The sequence below is a fragment of the Microtus oregoni genome, unplaced genomic scaffold (genome assembly GCF_018167655.1).
Source record: "Microtus oregoni isolate MIOR12 unplaced genomic scaffold, Mior012 000018F_ref0000195, whole genome shotgun sequence".
NCBI lineage: Eukaryota > Metazoa > Chordata > Mammalia > Rodentia > Cricetidae > Microtus > Microtus oregoni.
In genome coordinates this window covers 32,133,133-32,156,115 of record NW_024543077.1, presented here as the reverse complement: position 1 = coordinate 32,156,115, position 22,983 = coordinate 32,133,133, and the positions used below count along the sequence as shown (strand labels likewise).

General features: G+C 45.3%; 1 protein-coding gene across 10 annotated transcripts in view; it reads right to left on the bottom strand.

Moving 5' to 3' along the window:
- Positions 1-1,645: 1,645 nt before the first annotated feature.
- LOC121459147 (PMS1 protein homolog 1-like) overlaps positions 1,646-22,983 on the bottom strand; it is an 80,773-nt gene continuing 59,435 nt past the window's right edge. For all 10 annotated transcript variants that reach the window (XM_041668682.1, XM_041668689.1, XM_041668683.1 and 7 more), the window contains 7 exons: positions 22,019-22,141; positions 20,914-21,057; positions 19,868-20,739; positions 9,967-10,452; positions 8,152-8,282; positions 5,348-5,508; positions 1,646-2,660 (listed from right to left, as the gene is read on the bottom strand). In XM_041668682.1, the coding sequence (XP_041524616.1) occupies positions 2,496-2,660; positions 5,348-5,508; positions 8,152-8,282; positions 9,967-10,452; positions 19,868-20,739; positions 20,914-21,057; positions 22,019-22,141 (2,082 nt within the window). In that variant the 3' untranslated portion in view covers positions 1,646-2,495. The remainder of the gene's footprint in view (positions 2,661-5,347; positions 5,509-8,151; positions 8,283-9,966; positions 10,453-19,867; positions 20,740-20,913; positions 21,058-22,018; positions 22,142-22,983) is intronic.

Sequence of the window (22,983 nt, the reverse complement as noted above, 5' to 3'; positions counted from 1 at the left end):
AGAAATCCTTAATAAATAAATAAATTTAAAAAAAAAAAAAAAAAAGGCTCTCGCTCCGTTTCCACCTTGAAGAGACTGGAGGGATCTTGCAAAAATATGATGAAAATCAAAGGGGGGGGGGATCTTATTTATGCTTTTAGTTAAGAAACGTAGAGTGCAGAGGTATGGTTTCCAGGGACTGCAACCTGAGCCACTAAATTTGTATAAACCACAATTAAATAATCAAGGAAAGCACTGATCTGTTTATCTGAACGGGCCCCAACACTTTTCACTATATAAACAACCTAAAAGGCCCCAGGCGTGCCTATGCGACCCCTGGCTTCTGCTCTGGCAAAGTGTTTGTACCAAAGGGACCCACAGGCCTCTCACCTCCACAGGCCTCCTCCACGTGGGTGTCAGCACCGGGGCGGAACCGGCCTTGCTCAACACATTTGGGTACCAACGGTGCTCTGAGAAAATGACATTTAAAGTTTTCCCTTTCTCTAGCCGAGGACACGGAAGACTAGAGGGAGGCATGAGTAATTTAGGATCTTTCTCCCTGGATCTTTCCACCCTGTTGTTAACTCCTCTGCTCCCGGTCTCCCAGGCCGCAGCCGTTAGTTACCTGCATACGGGAAGCCAGGGCCTCTCGGTTGCTGCCTGCTCCAGCCATGGTGTCCGGGACTCGCGGGTGCTGCTGGGACTGAAGCAGAGATCCTGGGGGGATGGGGAGCTCTTGGAAAGGGAGGCTACAGCCAACAGGGCCAAGAGCCCAGAGCCACAAAACTTGGATGATCGCAACATTAACCCACTCCCATGTAAGAAGCAGGCAGCTCAGCCACCCTGATGCTCCAAAGCCGTCGGGAAGATGTCGCGAGCCCGAGTTCATTTGCTCAAAGAAGCATTTCTCAGAGTCCTCTGCGACGAAATACTTGTATTTTGTGGACCCTAAGGCGCCCTCCCCCTTAGACCCATTCTTCATGGTAAGTCATCTGTTAAGGATGCTCAGCCTCGGAATTAGTGTCTGCAATCCTAAATTGATGCTCAAATGGGCTAATACAAAAATGGGTTTCTCTATGTGTGGTCGGACCAATCTGACTTACTGAGAAAATGAATCTACGGTGTTTTGTTTTGTTTTTTTAAAGGGCTGGTGTGTATGTATGAGACAATTTCTTCCTGTTTCTGTTCCTTGGTGAACTTCTCAGTTTGTCCAATGAAAGAGGACTTGAACTTGGCTTGGACAAGGACTCCAAGCTGTGACAGGAATGAAAATGTGGGTTCTGACCCCAGCATCCCTGCCTCAACACACACACACAACCACAGGAAGAGAAACTGGGTTCGCAGTCTGAGCCTACAAACCCAGCAATGGGCAGATAGCCTGGCAGAAAAATCAGTGAGCTCCACGTTCAACAAGAGATCTTGTTGGGAGAGGCCAATGCAGAGGGCAATACTGTAAAAATACTGCTCTCCTCCACCCTCCTCTGCATGGAGGAAAACCCGTGCCAATGAGCACCGACACCACACACACACACACACACACACACCCACACACACGTCAGCAGGAAGCCCCATCACAAGGTGAGTGAGAGAGGTGTGGGAATGAGCAGTATTTGGGTCACGGCAAACCTAAGTTTGGTGGGGAAACACTGAGCAGCAGGAATAACTCCACGTATTATAATTTATTTGTAACACAAAGATTAAGAATTCATAGGTGACTCATGAGAACGGTAGATGGTGTGTGCAGACACCATATCCACCACAATGTATCTTACTTTACACAGCAAAAGGCACTCATTAAACAAATCACGTTTTTTTTTTTTTGTTGTTGTTGTTTGGTAAAGTATTGAAACGTTGTCCTGGTTTGTGAAGGAATACATGAGAGAGAAAAAAAACGATGGTAACCTAATTTTTCTGTTGAAAAGGTTGATCTTCCCACATATACTTTCTGACAAAACCTGACCCTAAGGCTAAAATATTATCATATCGGAGAGGCAGCGCTACCTTATTTGGTCATGTTCTCATTCTCTACCTCGCCACCTGACTTGAAACTTGCACTGAAAACCCGTTTGTGATGAGCCAGCTGAGCCATGTGGGTAAATTCTCCTAAACAGTAACCTCGTAAGTCAGGCACCCAAGGGCACACCTGTCCTCTCCTGTGGCGTCTACGGCTCGTCAGGCACCCAAGAGAACCCCATCCTCTCCTGTGGAGTCTACTGCTCGTCAGGCACCCAAGAGAACCCCATCCTCTCCTGTGGCGTCTACGGCTCGTCAGGCACCCAAGAGAACCCCATCCTCTCCTGTGGATCCTACAACTTACACCTAGTTTGAAGGTTAGGTATGAGAACAAAATCAATACTGCAGAGTATTTATTTATATATTTTACAACTTCAAAACAGTTTTCCAGTATACAAATAGGCTAGTAAATCCTCATTTATAAAATAATCATTTTGATACATGATAATGCAAAAAATGGTTGAAAACCACATCAATGTCAACAGTTACTATCAGAAGCTTAATCATGAACTTTCTGGAAGGTGGGTTAAATGGTGAAAAAATGGGCGGCCATGAACACACTCTTTGGTTTCGCTTCCAAACTGGCGCATCATCCTATAGATAAGCTCTTGGATGTCTTCTCTTGGTAAGTACATGGGGAGCTGTCTTGAGAGACGGACTGCTTCCCCCTGTGAAGAGAAAAGGAACACACTTCATTAGGATCGACCCTGAAGAAAAAAACACATTATTCTGGCAGATAAAAACTGAAGAATACCTATTTAATTAATAACAGTTAACGATGCTGCAGACTCTGGAGGCTGAACACCAGACCTCGTGAAGTTTACATCTCAGTGCGGAGAAACAAGACTTGTGAGCAAATGGCCTACGCGCGGTTAACTGGACAAGGGCAGTGATGGCGCAAAGGGGAAGCTAGCTCAGAGGATGACATTTAGGCTTTTCAGTTAAGATGCCAAGGTCATGAGCAAAGTAAAGCATTTCGGAGAAGGAAACGTTCTGTGTGGGTGTGGCCCAGAGAGGAGATAAGACAGAAGTTAAGCAGGCACCGGGTCACCCTCCAGGACAGGAACTAGAGATGAAATAGAGCCTGCCAAGTATTTCCCATGTCTTGGAGCGTTCTGGCTGCAGGGGGAAACGGGGTTTGAGGCCGACAGCCACTGTGGGGCTGGTAACAAGAGCTGCTGTGGCCGTCTGCCTCAGGCGGTGTGGCTAGGAGGTCTGCAGAACCAAAGGGAATGTCCTCAGGTTTGGTGCAGAAATGCTGTTTTCTGATACAGGGAGGAGAAAGGTCTAGGGAAACAGCATCATAAACAAGACTGGCTTCTTTTAGTATTAAAAAAGAAATCCTGCCCCCAGAGTTGTTACATTTTAACATCATTCTCTTAGCCACGGGCCTCTAACCCTTCCAACCATTCCAGCCCCGTATTCCAACAGAATCTGTCTTTCCTTTCCTTTGACCTTTAACCCCTCCTTACTCTCAGACTCACAGGCCTCCCTGGAACTTTGTGCCCTCCCTCCTGAGGTTGAGTAGTGAATTCAGCATCCAGTACTATGTCTGACTTAGCGAATTCCTGGAATATAGTGTGTTCAGGTTTCTCTCCCTGCCCCTTAGTCCCTTTCCATATCCAACTTGTTAATCCTTAGCAGAGGGTAAACCTCCCGGACACCCCTGGAGTCAAGCAACTGCTGGGGTCGGACACAAGACCGAGGTCAGGTCCTAACAGCTCCCATGACACCTGGACATTGCTGCTCCTCACGGGGCTGTCCTTTCTTTTATTGTACCCCGTTTTCTTGGTTTCAGATCCCAGATGCCCAGTCTCTCTACCCCTCTACTAGTAGCCAAAGCCGTGTCTTCTTCTACCACGTACATCTTCTCATTCACCTCGAAAGGTTTCCTTTCAGCTGGTAGTGGACACTTGTGACCCCAAGTACTTGGGAGAGTGAGCCAGGAAGACTGGGAGGAGGAGTTTGAGAGAATCTGGGCTACATGGTGAGGTTTCAAACATACACACAAAAAGGAAAAACTATTTTTCACTCTTTTTGGCTCTTGATTCAGAGACCATGATGCATGTCCTTTCTAATGCTTCTCTGCCATGCTGAAATATTTATCACCCCCTTTGGTTTTCTCCAAACGGGGCTTCTCTGTGTCAGTCACCCTGGCTATCACAGAATGCAGTCTATACACCGGGTTAGCTTCTAACTCAGAGATCGCCCCGTCTTTGTCTCTCTCCCAAGTTCTGGCATTAAAGGTGTGTGCCTGGTCAACTTTTTTTTTTTTAAAGACCATTCCCCATAACAACCATACCTAGTTTCTCCAGTGTAAAGCCATTCAAGTCTATTCTCAACTGCCACTTTCTCATTATTTCTGAAACCTTATTTTTTATCCATGTTTCTTTTTTTCTTTTCTCTCTTAAGAAAAAGCCTTCTTTGGAGTTCCCTAAAACAATCAGTTCTGGATTGCCCTGGCAACTGGCTGGGAATTTCCACAAGTTCCCAAGGGGTCAACAGAGCTGGTCTGAGCGTCCTCTCCAGTCCCGGGGATGGGCATGGCTGCGTCTGAACACCACAGACAAGAGAGAGGGTGAAAACCAAGTCCAGGTTGGTTTGGGACATAACGAGAGACACAGTCACGGTCCTTAGTCTGTGCTTGGGTAGGCTTAGCCCTCTTCTTTTATGTTTGACTTCTGAGACAAGACCTTTAGTCCTGTGATCTTCCTGTTCAGTCTTCTGAGTGCTGGGAGGGCAGGCACGCCATCAGACCCAGCAGCCCTGAATGTGCTTTTCCAACCTAATTTCAATTCTCATTTTGGTAGATGCTATGTGAAGTGTAGTAAAGCTTCCATTTATTCAACAATTTAGCCTCATTTATTCAATAATGTAGATCTTTCGCTTCCTTTTGAAGAGCTCAGGGTTTAGAATCATAATACAATTTTTTTGACAAATAATACAGCATAACATTTGAACAACTTGGAAACCATTTTGAAATTAATAGAAAACAGCTCTACACAATATTTCATAAGTAAAACTGTATTATAAGGATCTCTCATAGCATTTATCACAGCCTATGTGTGAAATATTTTTATTGAGCTTTTTAAAGTAGCAATTTCTTTGTGAAAATAAACATTTTAGAATCTGCTCTTTTAATTACTTACTACTGGGCTAAGTGGGTAACCCAGCCCTTTAATCCTGGCCGAGGGTTAGGAGGGAGGCAGAGGAAGTGGATCTCTGAGAATTCAAGGCCAGCACGGTCCACAGAGTGACTTCCAGGCCAGTCAGGGACACAGAGTGGGACCCCATCTCCAAACAAAAGAAAAACCAAGCTTTTCCCTGGCTAAGAGCATGTGAGCACGAGACGCACCTCCAGATAACTCGTCACTTTCCGGGGTCTGCACTCGTAAGGCTCCTTTGCGTTCTTGTCTATTATGGCATTAAGAATTTCCTTTAAATCCATTACTCCGTAGAACGGGAGACACTTAGCCATGCCTTCTATTTCCAAGTAGTCTTCAGTACTGGAAACTCCTGAGAAAAAACAAAACACAGGGGCATAGTTGAGTTGGTTAAAATTATATTCCAGAACATATCCATTGGAAACAAAAATCACTGTTGGAACATTTAGTGAACCTTGACCGGAGTCTAATATTTCAGGACAAAGTTGCGTTGCTTCCTGGAGAACAAATAATGATTTCCCAGAAGCCTTCAATTAAGTCATAGGTGCTCAACGACCCCACGTGTGCCTTATATAATTTAATTTAATCTCAGGTCCCACTGGTCTGTTCCTCGCATTTGCTTAGAACATTGCTTACTTTGGAGAGAGAATGAAGAGAATGATATTTATTAAAGTCAAAATGGTTTTAAGCGTTTTGTCCACTGCTATACTCCAAGTTCTAGCCTACTAGCCTCATATCTAATTTAAAGACCGCGACAATTTTAACTTAGCAAGAATAAAAACAGACACCGTACCTTGTTACTATAGGATTTTAGGAACTAAACATGCTAGTGCTTATTCAGAGATTCAACTAAGGAAACACCAGAAACTGGTGTTACTTATGAAGCTATTTTAGGTAACTTAGTCGTGATAACTAAAGGCCACGTGACTGGACGTGTAATTAGGTAGAACATCCACGACAGGGTCTCTTCCAAAGCATCGGCTTTGACACTAGAGAAGTCACTCATCCTGTGTGAACAACAGCGGCTTTAATGCTGGGATCCATAGCGCCTGTGCATTTTAATGGCTGTTGGTGAACGAGTAACAACAGCAATCGGGCAAACTTGAAGGGCTGCAGCTCTAGGGGCCTGGCCGGTCTACTCTCGGTTATCTGCCAAACGGGAGATGTCACAGCGCGGGTCGAACCGTTTCCCCCAGGAAATAACTGAGGGAAGATGAGCGACGGAGTCCCCTAGAGGGGGTGAAATGCGTCTGAGGACACAGGAGGGACTGGAAATCACCAGGGAAGGTGAGGGGGACGGGACGGCTCGCCCATCCTTCTTAGGTACCATATAGATGTGAAGAAAAGGTACCTTCCCGCAACACAGACTAGAGGAATGGGTTGAGAATAAAGTCTCTCTCTCACACACTCACACAGACACCCATTCTTCATACTTGAAATTTTCCGATGGAAAGAGGCCACAGGACTCCAGGAAAAGCTCTCTATGAGGACTAGAAGAAGGGAGTGCAGCCTGGGTCAGGTCTGAGAGGGGGGCTGGGGCTGGGGGCTGGAGGGGGATTTAAACTCAGAGCCATGCTATGTGGAGTACTAGGCTTCCTTTTTGTTTGTTTGTTTGGAGACAGGTCTCCCTGTGTAGCCCAAGACTGTTGTAAGCTCACTATATACATCAGGCCAGCCCTAAACGTGCAGCAGCCTTCCTGTCTCAGCCCCTCAAGCTATGACAACAGGCCTGTGTCATCATGCCCAGCCTCGGCAACTGATTCATGTTACCTCAGGGTTTACACTTATTTTGTGAAGTTAAATTGCCGATTTTAATGAAGGGTTGTGCAAAAAAATTTGTTAAGGGGTAGACTCTCGAGGCAGGCTGTGTGGGTTTCACTGTAACACTGACATCCTCTGGAGCCAACTTAACCTTTCCGTGCTGGAAAACGGGGACTGACAGAAGTTCCCCTGGAGGCTGCTAGGATGGTAACGGGTTGATACGTTAATTCTTTGAAGGGCAGGCTGCACGCAAGGGCCACTGGGAAGTTACAGCTGTTGCTAGTGAAGAGCGTGGGAGATGGGTGCTCTGGACACGCCGTGTCCACCTCCACAAGAGCAGCCGGAGCCGCAGAGCTGAGGCGTGTCTGGGAGGCATCTGTACCTGGTCAGGCTGTGAAACACCAAGCGGACAGCCAGCTCTGGCTTCTGCACACTGTTGTTACTTATTTTCTTTCTAAAATTCACTGTGTATGTTTTGTCTGCATGTATGTCAGTGCACCGTATGAAGCCTCGCACGAGGAGGACAGAACAGGCTGGGATCCCCTGGAACTGGAGTTACAGACAGTTAGGAGCCGCTCTGTGGGTCCTCTGGAAGGGAAGCCAGCGCTCTTAGCCACTGAGCCCTCTCTCCAGCCCCCACTCACGTCTTCCGCTCCTCTGTGAAAGCACTTCTTTAAAACTCCTTCGCTACACACACGCTCTGGCTGTGACACTGTGGTGCTGGACAGGGGCAAGGGAAGCGAGGGACAGGCTAACCCAGGAGCTACGGCAGCACGGGAACCAGAAAAAGGCAGAAGGCGAGGTAAGAAAACTGGACTCCCCGAGGCAGACGCATCCTTTCCGATCTACCTGACAAAGCCATGGAGCCCCGACATTCCCGTGAGACAGCCGACGCTCCATGTCAGTTGGCAAAACAAGGCAAGAGCTTCAAACAGCGAGAGAGATGGCCGCCTCGCTAGACAGCCCATTATCCCACACCTCTGCTCTGACGTCAGAGTTCTGATCGCTGAGTTACAAGGAAGGCATCTGGGCTGCCATGCCAAAAGACAAGAGGAAGCCGCACAGCGATGGCCCGAGTGGCCCTCTGAAGGAAGTCCACTCCTGCACGCCCAACGACGACGACGACGTTCAGCAAAATGAAAACACACCCGGAAACCGTCCAAGCCGAGTGCGGATCTTGGGAGAAGGTTTTCCAAGTCAGAGACAGTATTTCCAAGTGAGCCCAGCATTGTACCTGGTATCCGCCTGATCTTGAAGCCATTTGCTGTCAGACGAGGGTCACTCAGGTAAGTTGATCCGCCGCATCTCTGGTCAACTGTCGACATTTTATGTAAAACCTCTAAATAATGAGACCCATTAAAAAGACTGAAAAAGAAAGAGATTATGGTTCTTTACGTTAAATATTCAGATTGAAATAAGAGGATTTATGGAGGCTCGTCCAAGGGTGACTTGAAAAGTGTTCCCATCACCCGAAGTGCCAAGCCCTGGAAGAAAGCCTTCTGCACTCTGCTAGCACAGTGTGAGAGGCCCGCTGGACAGCGTGCCCAGACAGGGGGACGGACAGACAGACATAAAGGACAGCTTGTGTCTTCTGGAGTATTACAAACTCAAAGAGAAATGTAAACAGTAGTTCTCTAAATATAACACACATCAAGTTACTCATATAAGATATAAAAAAAAACCACCCCATTTTTAATGGAAAATATAATTAGTTCAGGCAACAATCATTAGTAGATTACTGGAGATAGTAGACAGAGGGGTAGTGGGAGCTTTGAGAGGGAGGATCACTTTTGTCCAAAGCTAGTGAACTGCGTTGAAGCGCATGGAGCACCCGACCGGGAACAAGCCCTACCGGAAAGAAGAACCTAAATCTCCTGTCTTCCTGCAGTTAACTTTCAGCAAGAGACAGGGGAGGAACATGTTAGTGCCATTTTAGGGCCAGAGAGACGGCTCCATGGGTAAGAGCACCGGCTGCACTGCTGGAAGAGACTGGAGTTGAGCCGGGCGGTGGTGGCGCACGCCTGTAATCCCAGCACTCGGGAGGCAGAGGCAGGCGGATCTCTGTGAGTTCGAGACCAGCCTGGTCTACAGAGCTAGTTCCAGGACAGGCTCCAAAGCCACAGAGAAACCTTGTCTCGAAAAAACCAAAAAAAAAAAAAAAAAAAGACTGGAGTTGAGTTTCCAGTGCCCACAGCTGGCTACTCACAATGGTCTGTGACCGCGGCTGCAGGGCTCTGACGCCCTCTCCAGGCGTCTGAAGGCACCCGTCACATGGAAGTTATGCACATGCGCGTGTACGCAAATAAAACAGATCTTAAAGAAAAAAAGCCAAACCGAAAACCTCGCTGCCAATCAGGATGCAAGGAGGCAAGAAAAAAAAAAAAACTCCACCGACTGCTACACAGTAAATCAGTCAGACAATAAAAAATAAATACATCCAAATGCCATATGTAGAACTTACGGAAAGAAATTAAATTCAAAATTGTAAAACTAAAAAATAAAACAAAAACAAACCCTTCGAAACACCGAGGAGCAATTCTCAGCTATTATTATTGAGTAAGGTATGAAAAAGACACTTGTGATTAGGTTAGAAACGGATCACCTGTGAGTATATGAAAAGGCTAAGTAGGAATTAGTCTCACACGCCTTAATAAGAGGAAACGTGTCTCTATACACACATATGGGCAGAAACAGGATGGGGCAAAAAGTCTTCGTGATGGCTGCTAAAGGCGTTCACTGTGTGATTCTACTCAGGCGTATGTCAGACGGTGTCAGAGCAGTGTTAACAGCACAGAAAACCAACTCTAGCTTCCAATTCCCCTAGAGACGTCACAAGGTACAGGAGAAGCGAGCTTGGGATTTACTGAGTCAAGATGTGAGCCCCTTAGATCTTCCAAAATCATTTCTAAGCAACTAGCAGCACCACTAGAGTATAGGAAAACCTTCTCAAGATATGCCTTCAAGTAAACACCACTTATCCCTACTAGAAAAGACCCCCCAACTTTTAACACCAAACATTATAGTTAAAGACCCTCTTGCTCTACCCTACCTCTCTGTTAATATAATTGGTTTTTCCAGTGGCTCTGCGGGGAGTTTATGATTCTCAAGAAGTCTTTTAAACAGCAGGGCTTCCTCCACTCTGTATGGGTTCAGTAACATGACATCTCTTCGGGACGTGACCAGCCACGCATCGGGGAACTTGAGACCGTGGATCAGGCAGATCTCATCCTTCTCTTCTAAGTCAACGTTCTTTTGTTTCTTAAAGTTCTCTTTTAGGCTCTCCATAGAAAAGGGGACCTCGGCTATTTTAATGTTTTCACTCTTCCTTTTCTCATTCTGGGACTGAAAGAGCTCATCGAGTTTCGGCTGATTAGATAGCGAGGCTTTCAGCTTGTGCTTCTGGGCCAAGCCCCATGCACTGGCGGCCCTTAGCTTTTTTCTGCCATCTTTTAAGGGTGCTTGTGGCTCCTGTTCAATAGCTCTCCGCATTTGATTATTGTATCGTTCCAAGTCTTTTTTAGCCTTTTCTTCATACCTAAGAACAGAGAGGAGACAGAACGGATAAGCACATGATAAAAACATAATAATAATCTGAAGCAAATTGTATTAAAAGTAACGAGCTATTATTCACGAATGACAAGAAAATGTGTATCAGAGTGACCCTCCTGTGCGTGCTTATGAGAAACTTCCAAACAGAGCACAGAAATTGGCTCCCGAAAAGTGGTCAGAGGCAAACGGGAAAGCGCCTGCATTTGTCTTCACAGAGTTCTTATCCAGCATTGGAGGGCAGGAGCGGCAGGAACTCAGCTGGGAGATGGCACCGACTACTCTGTGTCGTCAGAACCCAGACCTCTGCTTCCAGAACAACTTGAAATGGACAGAAAATCCCATGTGTGGGAGCCCTCGGGAAAACATGAAGAGGCTAATGAGCTGAACAGAATTTCCAGCTGCCGCAGTGCAGGGCAACAGAGATTGGTGTCCGGGTTACATGCGGAGCTTGGTAAACACGTTGGGCTTTCAATTAAAACTGGAAGGAAAAACCCTACACCCTAGAACTGAGTAAGTCTCGCCATCATTCAACGCAAAACAAAACCCCACAAGTTCAAAGGTGTCTTAAATAAAATCAACGCTGTTCAGGAGTGAACAGCATCACCCACAATGGCCATTGCACAATTAAAAGTCACCATCCAAGAAACAAAAAAGAAAAATGTGAGTCATGGCCAAGAGGAGAAGAGGTCAAGAAAAACCACCTTCAAAGTGACGCAGATTTATAATAAATAAAAAGATTTGTATAAATGCTTTGGGAGACTGAGGGAGACAGAAGGGGACGCTCAGGTGAGGAGCAGAATCTATACGCATACAAAGAAAGATGTGGACCGTCTAGAACTAAAACAGTATATGAGATGGAATAGCCACCGATTTAACTACACAGCAGAATGGACACACAAGGGCCAGTGAACCTGAGGCCAGAGTACAGAAATGAGCACCGTGAGGAAGAAAGGAAAGGGACCCATGACCACCGAAGCAGCCAGGGGCTTGTGCACAGCACCTCAACACATTAAGTCTCATTTATTTTTTAAATGAAATTACATTTGATGAGGAGTCATCTATGAGATGCAAGTCCAGGCAGGCTAAATGCAAACCAAGTGTGCCAGATACACCAGAAGAAGCTGGTGAAAACCAAAGGTAAAGCCCCCAGATCAGTCAGTGAGGACACCAAGTGAACAAGCAACGCTGGCTCAATGTGCCGCCATTTATGTCGCGAGAGAGTCCATGATTCAAATCTACCAACCACAGATATCCTTCAAAGAGAAGATTAAACAGAAAGCTTCAGATAAAAGAAGTTTTCTGCTAACATAATTGCACTCTTAAAAGAGTAACATGAACATGAAAGCAATTACACCGGGGGCTTGTAGGTTCGATGGGAGACTGTGCGGTATTGACTTTAACTGAAGCATGATAAAAGGGTACATGGTGAACTTACTAAGCAAAGCAAACAGTAATACAAAATAGATGTTACAATTAATTCATTTAAACCTTGAGTACCTCTGCAACTGCTCCAAAGAAGACAGGAACAGACAGCAAGAGGCAGGGCAGACTGAATGCCAACAATGTCAATTATTTTAATATTTCATAGACCAAATCTAACTAAGGGACAGGATACCCAACTTTTGTAACACAGACAGCACAAAAGAATGAAAAGATGTATACGCTATACAAACAGAGCAAGAAAATGGGGACTGATGGGCGGTGGTGGCGCATGCCTTTAATCCCAGCACTCGGGAGGCAGAGGCAGGCGGATCTCTGTGAGTTCGAGGCCAGCCTGGTCTGCAGAGTGAGTTCCAGGACAGCTACGACTGTTACACAAGAAAACCTGTGTTGAAAAACTAAGAAAAAAAGAAAAGAAAAGAAAGAAAGAAAGAAAGAAAGAAAATGAGACACTGACAACATTAGATGAAGCAGATCAAAATGCCAAGTTATCAGAGATGAAGGGGTCATAGGGAGCTTAACACTCAAATGTGTGTGCCTTTCTTCTCTTGATCAGTGGCATAAACCGATTGCAAAATGTCAGAAAAATGACAGATCTCAGTAACAATGCCAACCACTTCAACTTGAATGATTGGGAAAAATTCTGATTCTTTATATGTTAACCCGGATCATTTGCCAGGACGGGAAATAAGATGAGCCAGACACAGCAAAAGGTGAGTGAAATCTAATAGCTATTTTCTGTTCACGCTAAAACAGAAACCAAGTTTATTTTTAAAAGCCTCCAATATTAGACGGTGAATCAACAAGCCTTATTGTTCTTCTAAAACTAGACATTACTGCTGTAGGTAAACGCTACCCAATTTAAAAAATGATTTAGCGTGCAGCGTATGCCCACAGTGCCGGCACCTGGAAGGTGGAGGAAGGAGAATTACAAGGCCAAATTATTCTAGAGTAAATTGCATTTCGAAATCAAATGGAGAACAGAAATACTGCGCGATAAAGGCGTTCCAATAGCACCCAGGGTAGAAAGTACACCATGTAATCCACTGAGTTAATGGTAATTTTTCCATCCTCACTTTACGCAATCAGTTGATATGCAAAATTCCAATAAATCAAACAGATCTAACCTATGAAATTCAACTGCAACTGTATAAGCAATGGGTATTTCAATTCTAGTGGTAAAAAATATTTCAATTCTAATAGGTAAAAAGTTAGCGGGCTTTCTTCTTTTCTCAGTCATAGGAGTTAAAGCTTCTGGAGCCAAAGGCAGTCCACTACAGTGGCACTGTCAAGCACATTGGGAGAAGCTGAGATGCCTGGCTTCCCAGCTCAGGCCCCTCTGACACTGAATGGCTCTGCTTTTAAACACAATGATTTCTGTCGCATGAGCAGTAGCTGCCGCCTTGTTTACCCCAGGAAGCAGTGTCCAAGGGACCTCGGAGAGAAGGGATCCTGGTGGCCTGCTTGGTGGATTTCTGCTGACTAGAAACCATGTAAACTCAATGCAAAGTATTTTGTTCTGTCCCGCAGGGTGCTCATTTGTATTATGTGGGCAGTGTACATCCAGTACTGAGCTTTGTAATCAGGAAGGAGCTGCCTGGTCCACAGGAAAAGGTGATGCTCGCTCTAAGTTTCCACCAAGAAGTCCAAGTCCTGGGCTGGGGCTGTACTCAGTGGGGGAACACATGTGTAGCTCAGGCTAGGCTGGCGTCAATCCCAACACAACACAGTCCTGGGCTGGGGCTGTACTCAGTGGGGGAGCACATGTGTAGCGCAGGCTAGGCTGGGGTCAATCCCCAACACGACACAAAAAGAAACAAGAGACACAAATCCTCCAGCTTGAATGTGACATCTGACGAAAGGTTAGTTATTCCGTAACACTGATACATTTTTCAAAATAAGTTTGGCATTTGGAACTAGAGAACTAAGATTATTTCCGGTCTTGTAAGAAGCGGGCTTAGAACTTACGGAACGTGGCTTGTACGTATACTATAAAGTGAGGCTAAGAAACAAGAGACCGCAACACAGTGTGCTTCACAGAGCCTGTTTCTGGATAAAGAAATGCTACGTTTGGTTGGATAAGACGGCACAAAGGCCTGCTCCATCGGAAACCAGATCAACAGTGAGCCATCTGCTTCTCATACACCTTCGAAAGTTATCTTCTCTGAAGTGTACCCAGAACACCAACATATGAGTTAGTTAAACAAAACACAGGATCTTTAATAGTTTACTTTTGCAGGCACTGGCAATAAGTATATTTTTAGCAGTAGACATCAGAACGGCAGACTTTTCCTATGGGGTGGAAAATGAGTTCAGGATAAAGGTCACCATTTGTAATTAATTATCATGTGCAAATTTTCGCATATGGTACTAATCTTTTGATTTATCCAAGAAGTCAATTTAATTTAGTTCCTTGGGAAACATAAAAAAGTTATGTCCCAAATAATACGAGGTAAATGTTAAGTAGGAACAGCTGGTACCTCTGTATGTAACACCATTAAGGGCCTTAGCAACTCCAATGGAAAGTATTCACACTGATTTGACTGACCGGTCAGGTCAGACGATGTTTCTGAAACTAAAGGCTACATTTAATTATAAAGTTTACTTATCATTTCCAGTAACATCCAACTTGCAACATCACTTAGTTGCTTGAAGTAGAGATAGATTTCTATATTGCAAATGAAAGCTCAGATTAACACCACCTGCCTGAAGGATGCCCTCTCTGCAGAGTGGCTCACACCCGGATTCTAACCCTCTAGAGGGGAGGGGAGGAAAAGAAGTGGAAAGACCCAAAGGTTCCCATCCTCCTTTCCCAGCAGAAGCGGAACCTCAGGCTGGCCCTGGGACCTGCAGAAGCAGCTTTCTCCAGCACACTCTCACTTTCTGTCCCCACTCACAGAGTCTTCTCACTTCCTCGCACCGTGTTCCTTCTCGTGGGCTAACTCCCCAAAAGCTTTCTGGTTAGTGTTATACAGGGAACCATTTCTGTACCATCTACGAGACAGCTGCTGAGTCTCCATAACTCCCCATACTTCCCTTCTCTTACAAGTCATCAAGCCTATGAAGAAGACTGCACATGAACACTGGACAGTGTTCAGAGCCAGACTTTGGAGGACTCAGTCCTCCAAACAGACAAGGAGCTCCAAAGATTGTCAGAGGCAGACGTATGGGGACTCTTCCAGATACAACAGGACTGACGGACACGTGAATTCAGACTGGTGACATGCACGGGGCCTGTACAGGATTAAGACAGATGAGGTCCCAACACCGAGAGGAGGGTGTGGACATGAACTGATATCCACTTGTACAGGAAAAATCAGGGTTTCTTTTTTCCCCATTGGAGTCTCACTGGGTATATTAACCACAACTCAGGGCAGGTCCCACGCCAGCAGTAGAGGCCAACACAAGACACACTCAATGTGATTTTTGTAGACTGTTTGGGCATTTTTGGCCTTATTAGTCTTTTGTGTGTATATTTTACTTTCGGTTTTATGTTTTTGTGATGCATATTTCTTGATTCTTTGTACTTTAAAGAGAGAGGGAGATAAAGAGAGAGAGGGGGCATGAGGTTGGACGGGTGTGGGTTAGAGCTCCTGTATGGGGAGCTGAGGGGAAACCGTCACCAGAATATATTGTATAAAATAAATTTCAGCTAAATAACTCAAAACTTTCGATCACTACAGAACAAACTGCAGACTGTACTATTTAGGACTAGAAAATGCATGTTCTTTTTCACTAGCCAGAGTATCCGTAACTCATATTTCCTAAACGACGGGAATGGAAAGGATGGAAAACACAAAGGAAAAGCAGAAGAGAACAAAAGCCCCGCAGAAGGGGTGCACCCTTGTCCTGGTGTGGGAGCCAGGTCTGCAGTGAGGCCGTGGATATGGGCCAGGCAGGCCCACGGGGAAGGCAGGCGGGGCTGCCACCGAGCTGCTTCCAGACGGACTCTTGTATGGCCTTCTACCTGTGCAGAGCTGGGGTTACAGAAGGAAAGCTGCAGGAGAAGAGGCGTGGCTCCGACCCAGTGGATCAAGGTCCAAGGGCCCCTGGCCCTGAAACCTAAACATTTGGATTTTTAAAAAAGCATTTGTGTGTCTGATTCCAAGACATCAGAATTTTCTAGACACATTCCTGTTACCCATGCTAAATGAACTGGCTTAGAGCAAATGAAACCTGCTATGTACAACACACAGTGTCACATCACAGCTTAAAAATCCCAGTCACACTCACAGAAGTCACTCTTTACACGGGGGACACTGCTATAACAGCCATGACCTCATCACAACAGTGAGAGACAAACACACCAACACCAACACACCAACAACACCAGCACACCAAGATACCAACACCAGCACACCAAGACACCAACACCAGCACACCAACACACCAACACCAGCAAACCAACACACCAACACCAGCAAACCAACACACCAACACCAACACACCAACACACCAACACCAACACCAGCACACCAACACACCAACACCAGCAAACCAACACCAGCAAACCAACACACCAACACACCAACACCAGCAAACCAACACACCAACACCAACACACCAACACACCAACACCAGCACACCAACACCAACACCAACACCAGCACACCAACACACCAACACCAGCACACCAAGACACCAACACCAGCACACCAACACACCAACACCAGCAAACCAACACACATACACCAGCAAACCAACACACCAACACACATACACCAGCAAACCAACACACCAACACACATACACCAGCAAACCAACACACCAACACCAGCACACCAACACCAGCAAACCAACACACCAACACCAACACACCAACACCAGCAAACCAATACACCAACACCAACACACATACACCAGCAAACCAATACACCAACACCAACACACATACACCAGCAAACCAACATACCAACACCAGCATACCAACACACCAACACCAGCAAACCAACACACCAACACCAACACACCAACACCAGCAAACCAACACACCAATACCAACACACCAGCAGCCAACAAAGAATGGCTGCTTGCAGGTCCGAGGAGTAGTTTCTGAGGTCTGCTCTAAAAGGATTCCGTAACATTACTAACAAAACCTCAGATGAAGCGTGCCAACTCTAACACTAATATTCTGACAGTTTGGAACTCCCTAGGTAGATAACGCTAACTACTCCTCTCCACAAGGCAACGGAAGAGAAACTGCTGCAAGACTAAGGGAAACGCCTCCCTCCTGAGTTCACACGGCCACACACTCACAGACAACTTGACACATGAGAACTACACACATTTCTGGTGTGGGATTTACTTCTGTTTGTGTGGCCTTCCTTGGTTAATGAATAAAGAAACTGCCTTGGCCTTTGGATAGGGCAGAACTTAGGGAGGGCGGGGGCGGGGGAAACTGAACTGAATGCTGGGAGGAAGAAGGGCAGAGTCAGAGAAGCCATGGATCCTCTGCCTGAGACGGATACTGGTTAGAATCTTTCCTGGTAAGCCACTGCCACATGGCAATACACTGATTAATAGAATTGGGTTTAATCAAGATGTGAGTTAGCCAATAAGAGGCTAGAGATAATGGACCAAGCAGTGATTTAATTAATACAATTTCTGTGTGGTTATTTGGGGGCTAAGCTAGCCGGGCGGCCAGGAAAAACAAGTGGAGCCCCCCTCCTTGCAACACATTTATAGGGAACCATGTGAAAATTTAAAAATTTCACTCATCTTTACACTACATAATTGTATCACTCATATAAAACGTAAGGCAGCTATAATACTGTGAGTCTAATTGCACAGTAGCTCAAAATAAGATTCTAAAAATCTGACATTCATGAAGTATTTAGCATTTGAACACTGGCTACTTCAAGTACTAAATCAGGTTCTTAAAAAGCTATGAGGGGCTCGAGAGATAGCTCCATGGTTAAGAGCACCAGCTGCTCTTCTAGAGGGCCTGGGCTCGATTCTTAGCCACACACAGACTACCAACTCCACCTGGAACTCCAGTCCCAGAGGACCTGATACCTTCTTCTGCTTCCACGGGCACTAGGTATGCATGTGGCGCACAGACACACATGCAGGCAAAGTTACAGTGATTATATTATGGTTATTCTTAAAATATAAATAGCTTTCTTTCTCCCGTCCTCCCTTCCTTCCTTGTTGGTTTTTCCAGACAAGGTTTCTCTGTGTAGCTTTGGAGTCTGTCCTGGAACTAGCTCTTGTAGACCTGGCTGGCCTCGAACTCAAGAGATCCGCGGGCCTCTGCCCCCCATTAGTGGGATTAAAGGCGTGCGCCACTACCGCAGGCTGGTATCTTTATTTCTGGGCTGGCATCTTTATTTCTCAAGAATACAAACACGCATATTTATGAAGTCAGTGAGTCCCCTCTCAGGCTGGCCTGAGCATTGTGAGGAAGGAGGGTCATGTGGGAACTATTCTCGAAGCAGAACCGAGCATGGGATGAAATGGGGTAATAGGCTCACTGCATCTCACACTGATAAATATTTGGAAAAGAACAAAGCACAAACACGCCCTCCCCTAAACAAGCTGTCTGGTGTGTGATATTTAAGAGAGCAAACGTTTGATCTTTGTTGTTTTTAGTAACAGCTTTCTAATACAGCTCAGTATTTTATGTCCTAATTGTCATCACTATTAGCTGTAACTGGGTTTTTTCCTGAGACTGAATTCACTAATGAAGACATGAAAATGTTGACAATCTACATTTAGAATTAATTTTAAACCAGAGATGATGGATTATATTTAAATGTTTTTCCTAGATATTTGACAGAGTTTTGAAAAAAATCAGATAGTAATTAGTGATTAGAAGTTTAATTTTATCCTTCATTTTCTGGGCCAGATAACTGAAAATGCAACAATTTGTATTGCCATACCATTGTGTGTAGAGTGCTACCCGTGCAGGGTGACAGCCGTCATCTTTACAGAGCAGCTGCGGCTGCCTGGACGGGAGCCTAAGGCCTGAACCTGCTGACTGCCGAGATTCCCTTGTGGGAGGAAGGAGTTGGGGGGGAGGGGTCAGCAGACCCTCCCCGAGGTTCCAGATCGTCTTCCTTCACCTCTCCAGCAGCTGTGGGCAATTCTGACTGAGCTGCACATGGCATCACTGCTTCAGGAGGTGCTAAAGAATTCAGAGGGCGGAAGGTTAACTGGGGGGGCATTCCATCCACACAGCTATGCTGGCCTAAGATGTCTTGGTGGTGCAGCTAATTGGGGTCACTGATCCTCCTCTGAGTAAGCCCTCATCCATGCTCTGTAATTAAGTCTAATAAACGTACCGGTTCCCCAAGCTGGACTTTGGTGGAACTGTACTTTGGTTTGTCTTTGGTGCCTTATAAGAAAGGGGACACGTTTGCGTCTCCCAAGGGAAAAAGTTCCCGCAAGTGTGAGCCATTAGATTGTTTGGGGACATATACTTACATCTGAAGGTGCAAATAATACTTTAAGCAGATCAAAATTACTTACTTACACCCCCAAAACACCCACTACAATTTATGAATTGCCAATAGATGAGATTTAGATGCCACAAGCTACACTGGATACAGGCAGTAGCGCGCTAACCTGGTTCTACACCAACGGCACAGCCCTCTCTGTACTGTGTCTCATTTCAGAGACCAATATAAAAGGAGGGAACAGACAAGATGTTTATAAACCATTCTAATGCAAAAGCTTAAATCACACCCACTCCAGAGTTCTTTAACAGAAATAAAGAAAGCAGAGAGTCCAAAAGAAACTGAAGAAGCTGTAGCACACGGTAAACAGGGAAGCAGTAGACATGAATGTTTTCAAGACAAAAATTACAAATAATACACCCTATTCTCTAAAATAACAATTAAAAATGATACCAAGAAAGACACTCAGTGAAGCCTAGAAGCATTTTCATTGTCTTTCCTAAATGTGAAGTTTCGGATGGAAACAGTGGAGCATCCAGGACACACGACACTCTGGAAACTTACCTCAGTTTTTCCTCTTCACTCAGAGACTCCCACAGTGCTTCAATTTGTGCCGCTGCATCCTCCAAAGAAGTCTTGGGATTTTCTGCGAGGAACTGAGCGCGACGATCTTGAATAAACAGGGCCCTTGCTGCCATGGGCTTCTTGACTGCTCGGTTGCTGATTAAGTCATAGGCTGTAAGCTGTCCGGATCTGTTATCTATTACATTGGATGTCTTGCTACAAGGGCCATCACTGAGATTCTTCGGTTCAGGGGCTGGGTAACTATCATCGCTCACTTTACACACTAGACTTTTCTGTGGCACTAGAATTCTCACAGGTTCAATATTCTCTCCCACCGCATTCAACACATTTCCCTTGCTCCAGTCACCAGCACAGACTGCCAGAGATTCTTCGAGAAACGCTTCTCCCCCACCTCCGCCACGTTCTTCTGTCCCGTTCCTGCCATTTTCTCCTTGGATATGTTGGCCGGAACCGGCGGAGTTAGTCTTGCCGTATTTACTCTGGACAGCCTCTGAGGAGGACCTATCCACGGAGACACTTTGAAAAGGACTTCCAGTGTCCTTATTAACGCGAGGCTGTTCACTACTAACATGGCCATCACAGGGGTCGTTTACATTTATCTGCTGATTTAAATAATTAGCAGTGTTTTTTCTAGATTCATCATTTTGGAAGTGGACAGCCGAAGTGTCAGCATTTGGGTAATTATTTCCAGGTGACTCTATTTTATTCAAGGGCACATCTGTTTCTGCTGTCTCACGAGCAGCCATGTTGGCTGTGGAAACAGCTACTTTGTTATTTCCACAAGACTCTGTACTGGGTAGCGGTCCGTAACAGGTCACCATCAGATTTTCAAGAGAATTTAAAACAGCTTCCTACAAAATACAAATGAACAAATATTAGGGGCAACACTGGGGTAAAAAAAGGACAATATCCAAAATAATAGCAAAGATATAAAAAAGTCAGTCTTTTTTACACGGGAGCAGTTACGATTGCATAAGCTTATAAACGGCATAAATACATACAAAACTTTATTTGAAAAAGGTTACCTTATTCTGTAATAATACTTGACTTTTATCTGGTGTGAGATTTACATCCAGTTCAGCTGAAGGAACATCAATTTTCAGAAAGAAAATGGGATACGACCGAGTAGACTCCTTCAGGCACTTCAGATTATAATAACGCCGGATTAGCTAGAAACATATGCGATGCATGAAAGAGAAAAGAAGAAATGCAACCACCAACTTTAAATGCTCCTGAAGTGTACACTGCATTGAGGAAGCAAGCAGCTGTGACTGCTGGCCTGAGGTGGGCCGTGCCATGAGGTCCTGGCCCTGCATGGAGCACAGGCTGTCCTAAAATGCACACACTCTGTGCACTTGGCTTCACCAAGCACAGTACCATGGAGATGGAAGGCCTTGGTACAAACCACCCCGGCTACTTTCTGGTTACTTCCCTTCAGGATGTCATTTAATAGGCGTGGAGATGCATCTACCATGCAGCGCTCAGAGCCAACGGGGCCTAGTGGCCAGATCCTGTTTCAAGTCATGAGCAAAGGAGTGCATGAACAAATATCCTCAAACCACCTAACCCTCGCCTCCTCACTCAGAATGGGGGTGAAAATGTATTATTGTTAGTCTGTGGAAAGGAGTGCGTGAACAAATATCCTCAAACCACCTAACACTCGCCTCCTCACTCAGAATGGGGGTGATAATGTATTATTGTTAGTCTGTGGAAAGGAAATGGAACCTAAGTAAAATAGCAGCTCCATGAAAGGGATTTTGTTTGTTTTTCTTTTCCTTATTTAAATCAGGTTCCTAGAAGTGGTCTCTAACAATCTGACAAACGACAGAGTTAAGGTTTTTAATTTCTGGGACTAGAAAGATGGCACAGTGGTTAAGAGCACCGGCTGCTCTTTCAGAGGACCCAGGTTCAATCTCAGCACCCACATGGTTGTTCAGAACCAACTGTAATTCCAGTGCCAGAGGATCTGATGCCCTCTTCTGGCCTCCGTAGGCACCAGGCACATGGTAGGGACATACATGGAGGGCAGATATCATACACATAAAAATAAAATTAGAAAAAGGAAAAAAATTATTTAAAAGATATTAGATTCCTGATGCAAGGAATATTTTTCTTTCTAAAAGTGGTTACCTTCAGTATCTCTTTCTGATGTACTGGTCGACTGTTAATGAAGATAAAACTTCTCTCTGGGCTTGAAAGACTTGTGGAAATGTGGTCTGCATCAAGTTTTGGGAAGAATCCACTTAGGTAAATCTACAATGTGATACACAAGTCCAGAAGATGCAGTGTTAGCAATAATGTTCCAGAGGTCTGATCATGTACAACATGAGAAGGCATACAGAATAACACGTGAGCTTTGTGACTTCAGGTCACACGCATGCTGATAGATGTAACTCGAGAGTTCAGTGCTGAGTAAACACTGGAGCACTACACAGTGGGTGCTCCCTGCTCTAACTCCTTCATCTCATGACTCCAGAGTCAGTGCTGAGTAGTAAACGCTGGAGCACTACACAGTGAGTGCTCCCTGCTCTAACTCCTTCATCTCATGACTCCAGAGTCAGTGCTAGGTAAACACTGGAGCACTACACAGTGAGTGCTCCCTGCTCTAACTCCTTCATCTCATGACTCCAGAGTCAGTGCTAGGTAAACACTGGAGCACTACACAGTGGGTGCTCCCTGCTCTAATTCCTTCACCTCATGACTCCAGAGTCAGTGCTAGGTAAACACTGGAGCACTACACAGTGAGTGCTCCCTGCTCTAACTCCTTCACCTCATGACTCCAGAGTCAGTGCTAGGTAAACACTAGGTAAACTTTGTAACTCAGTTGTAAAAGAACTTATTAATGGCCCTGGTTTCAGATTTTTAACTGTCACAGAACGAACACCCTTACCTTGTTTTAAAGTTTCCTTCCTCATACAGTGACACCCCCGCCATCTTACTGGCTGTTTGTCTTTTTCTCTTCAACTATTATTTCCCACAAATGCAGCTGTTTGTTCTGAATACACACAAAGCTAACTGCACTGGGTTTTCACTGCTGTGTTTAAGGGAAAAACCTTTTACACTGAGTTAATTCCTTTAGGGCTAAATACTGGCTA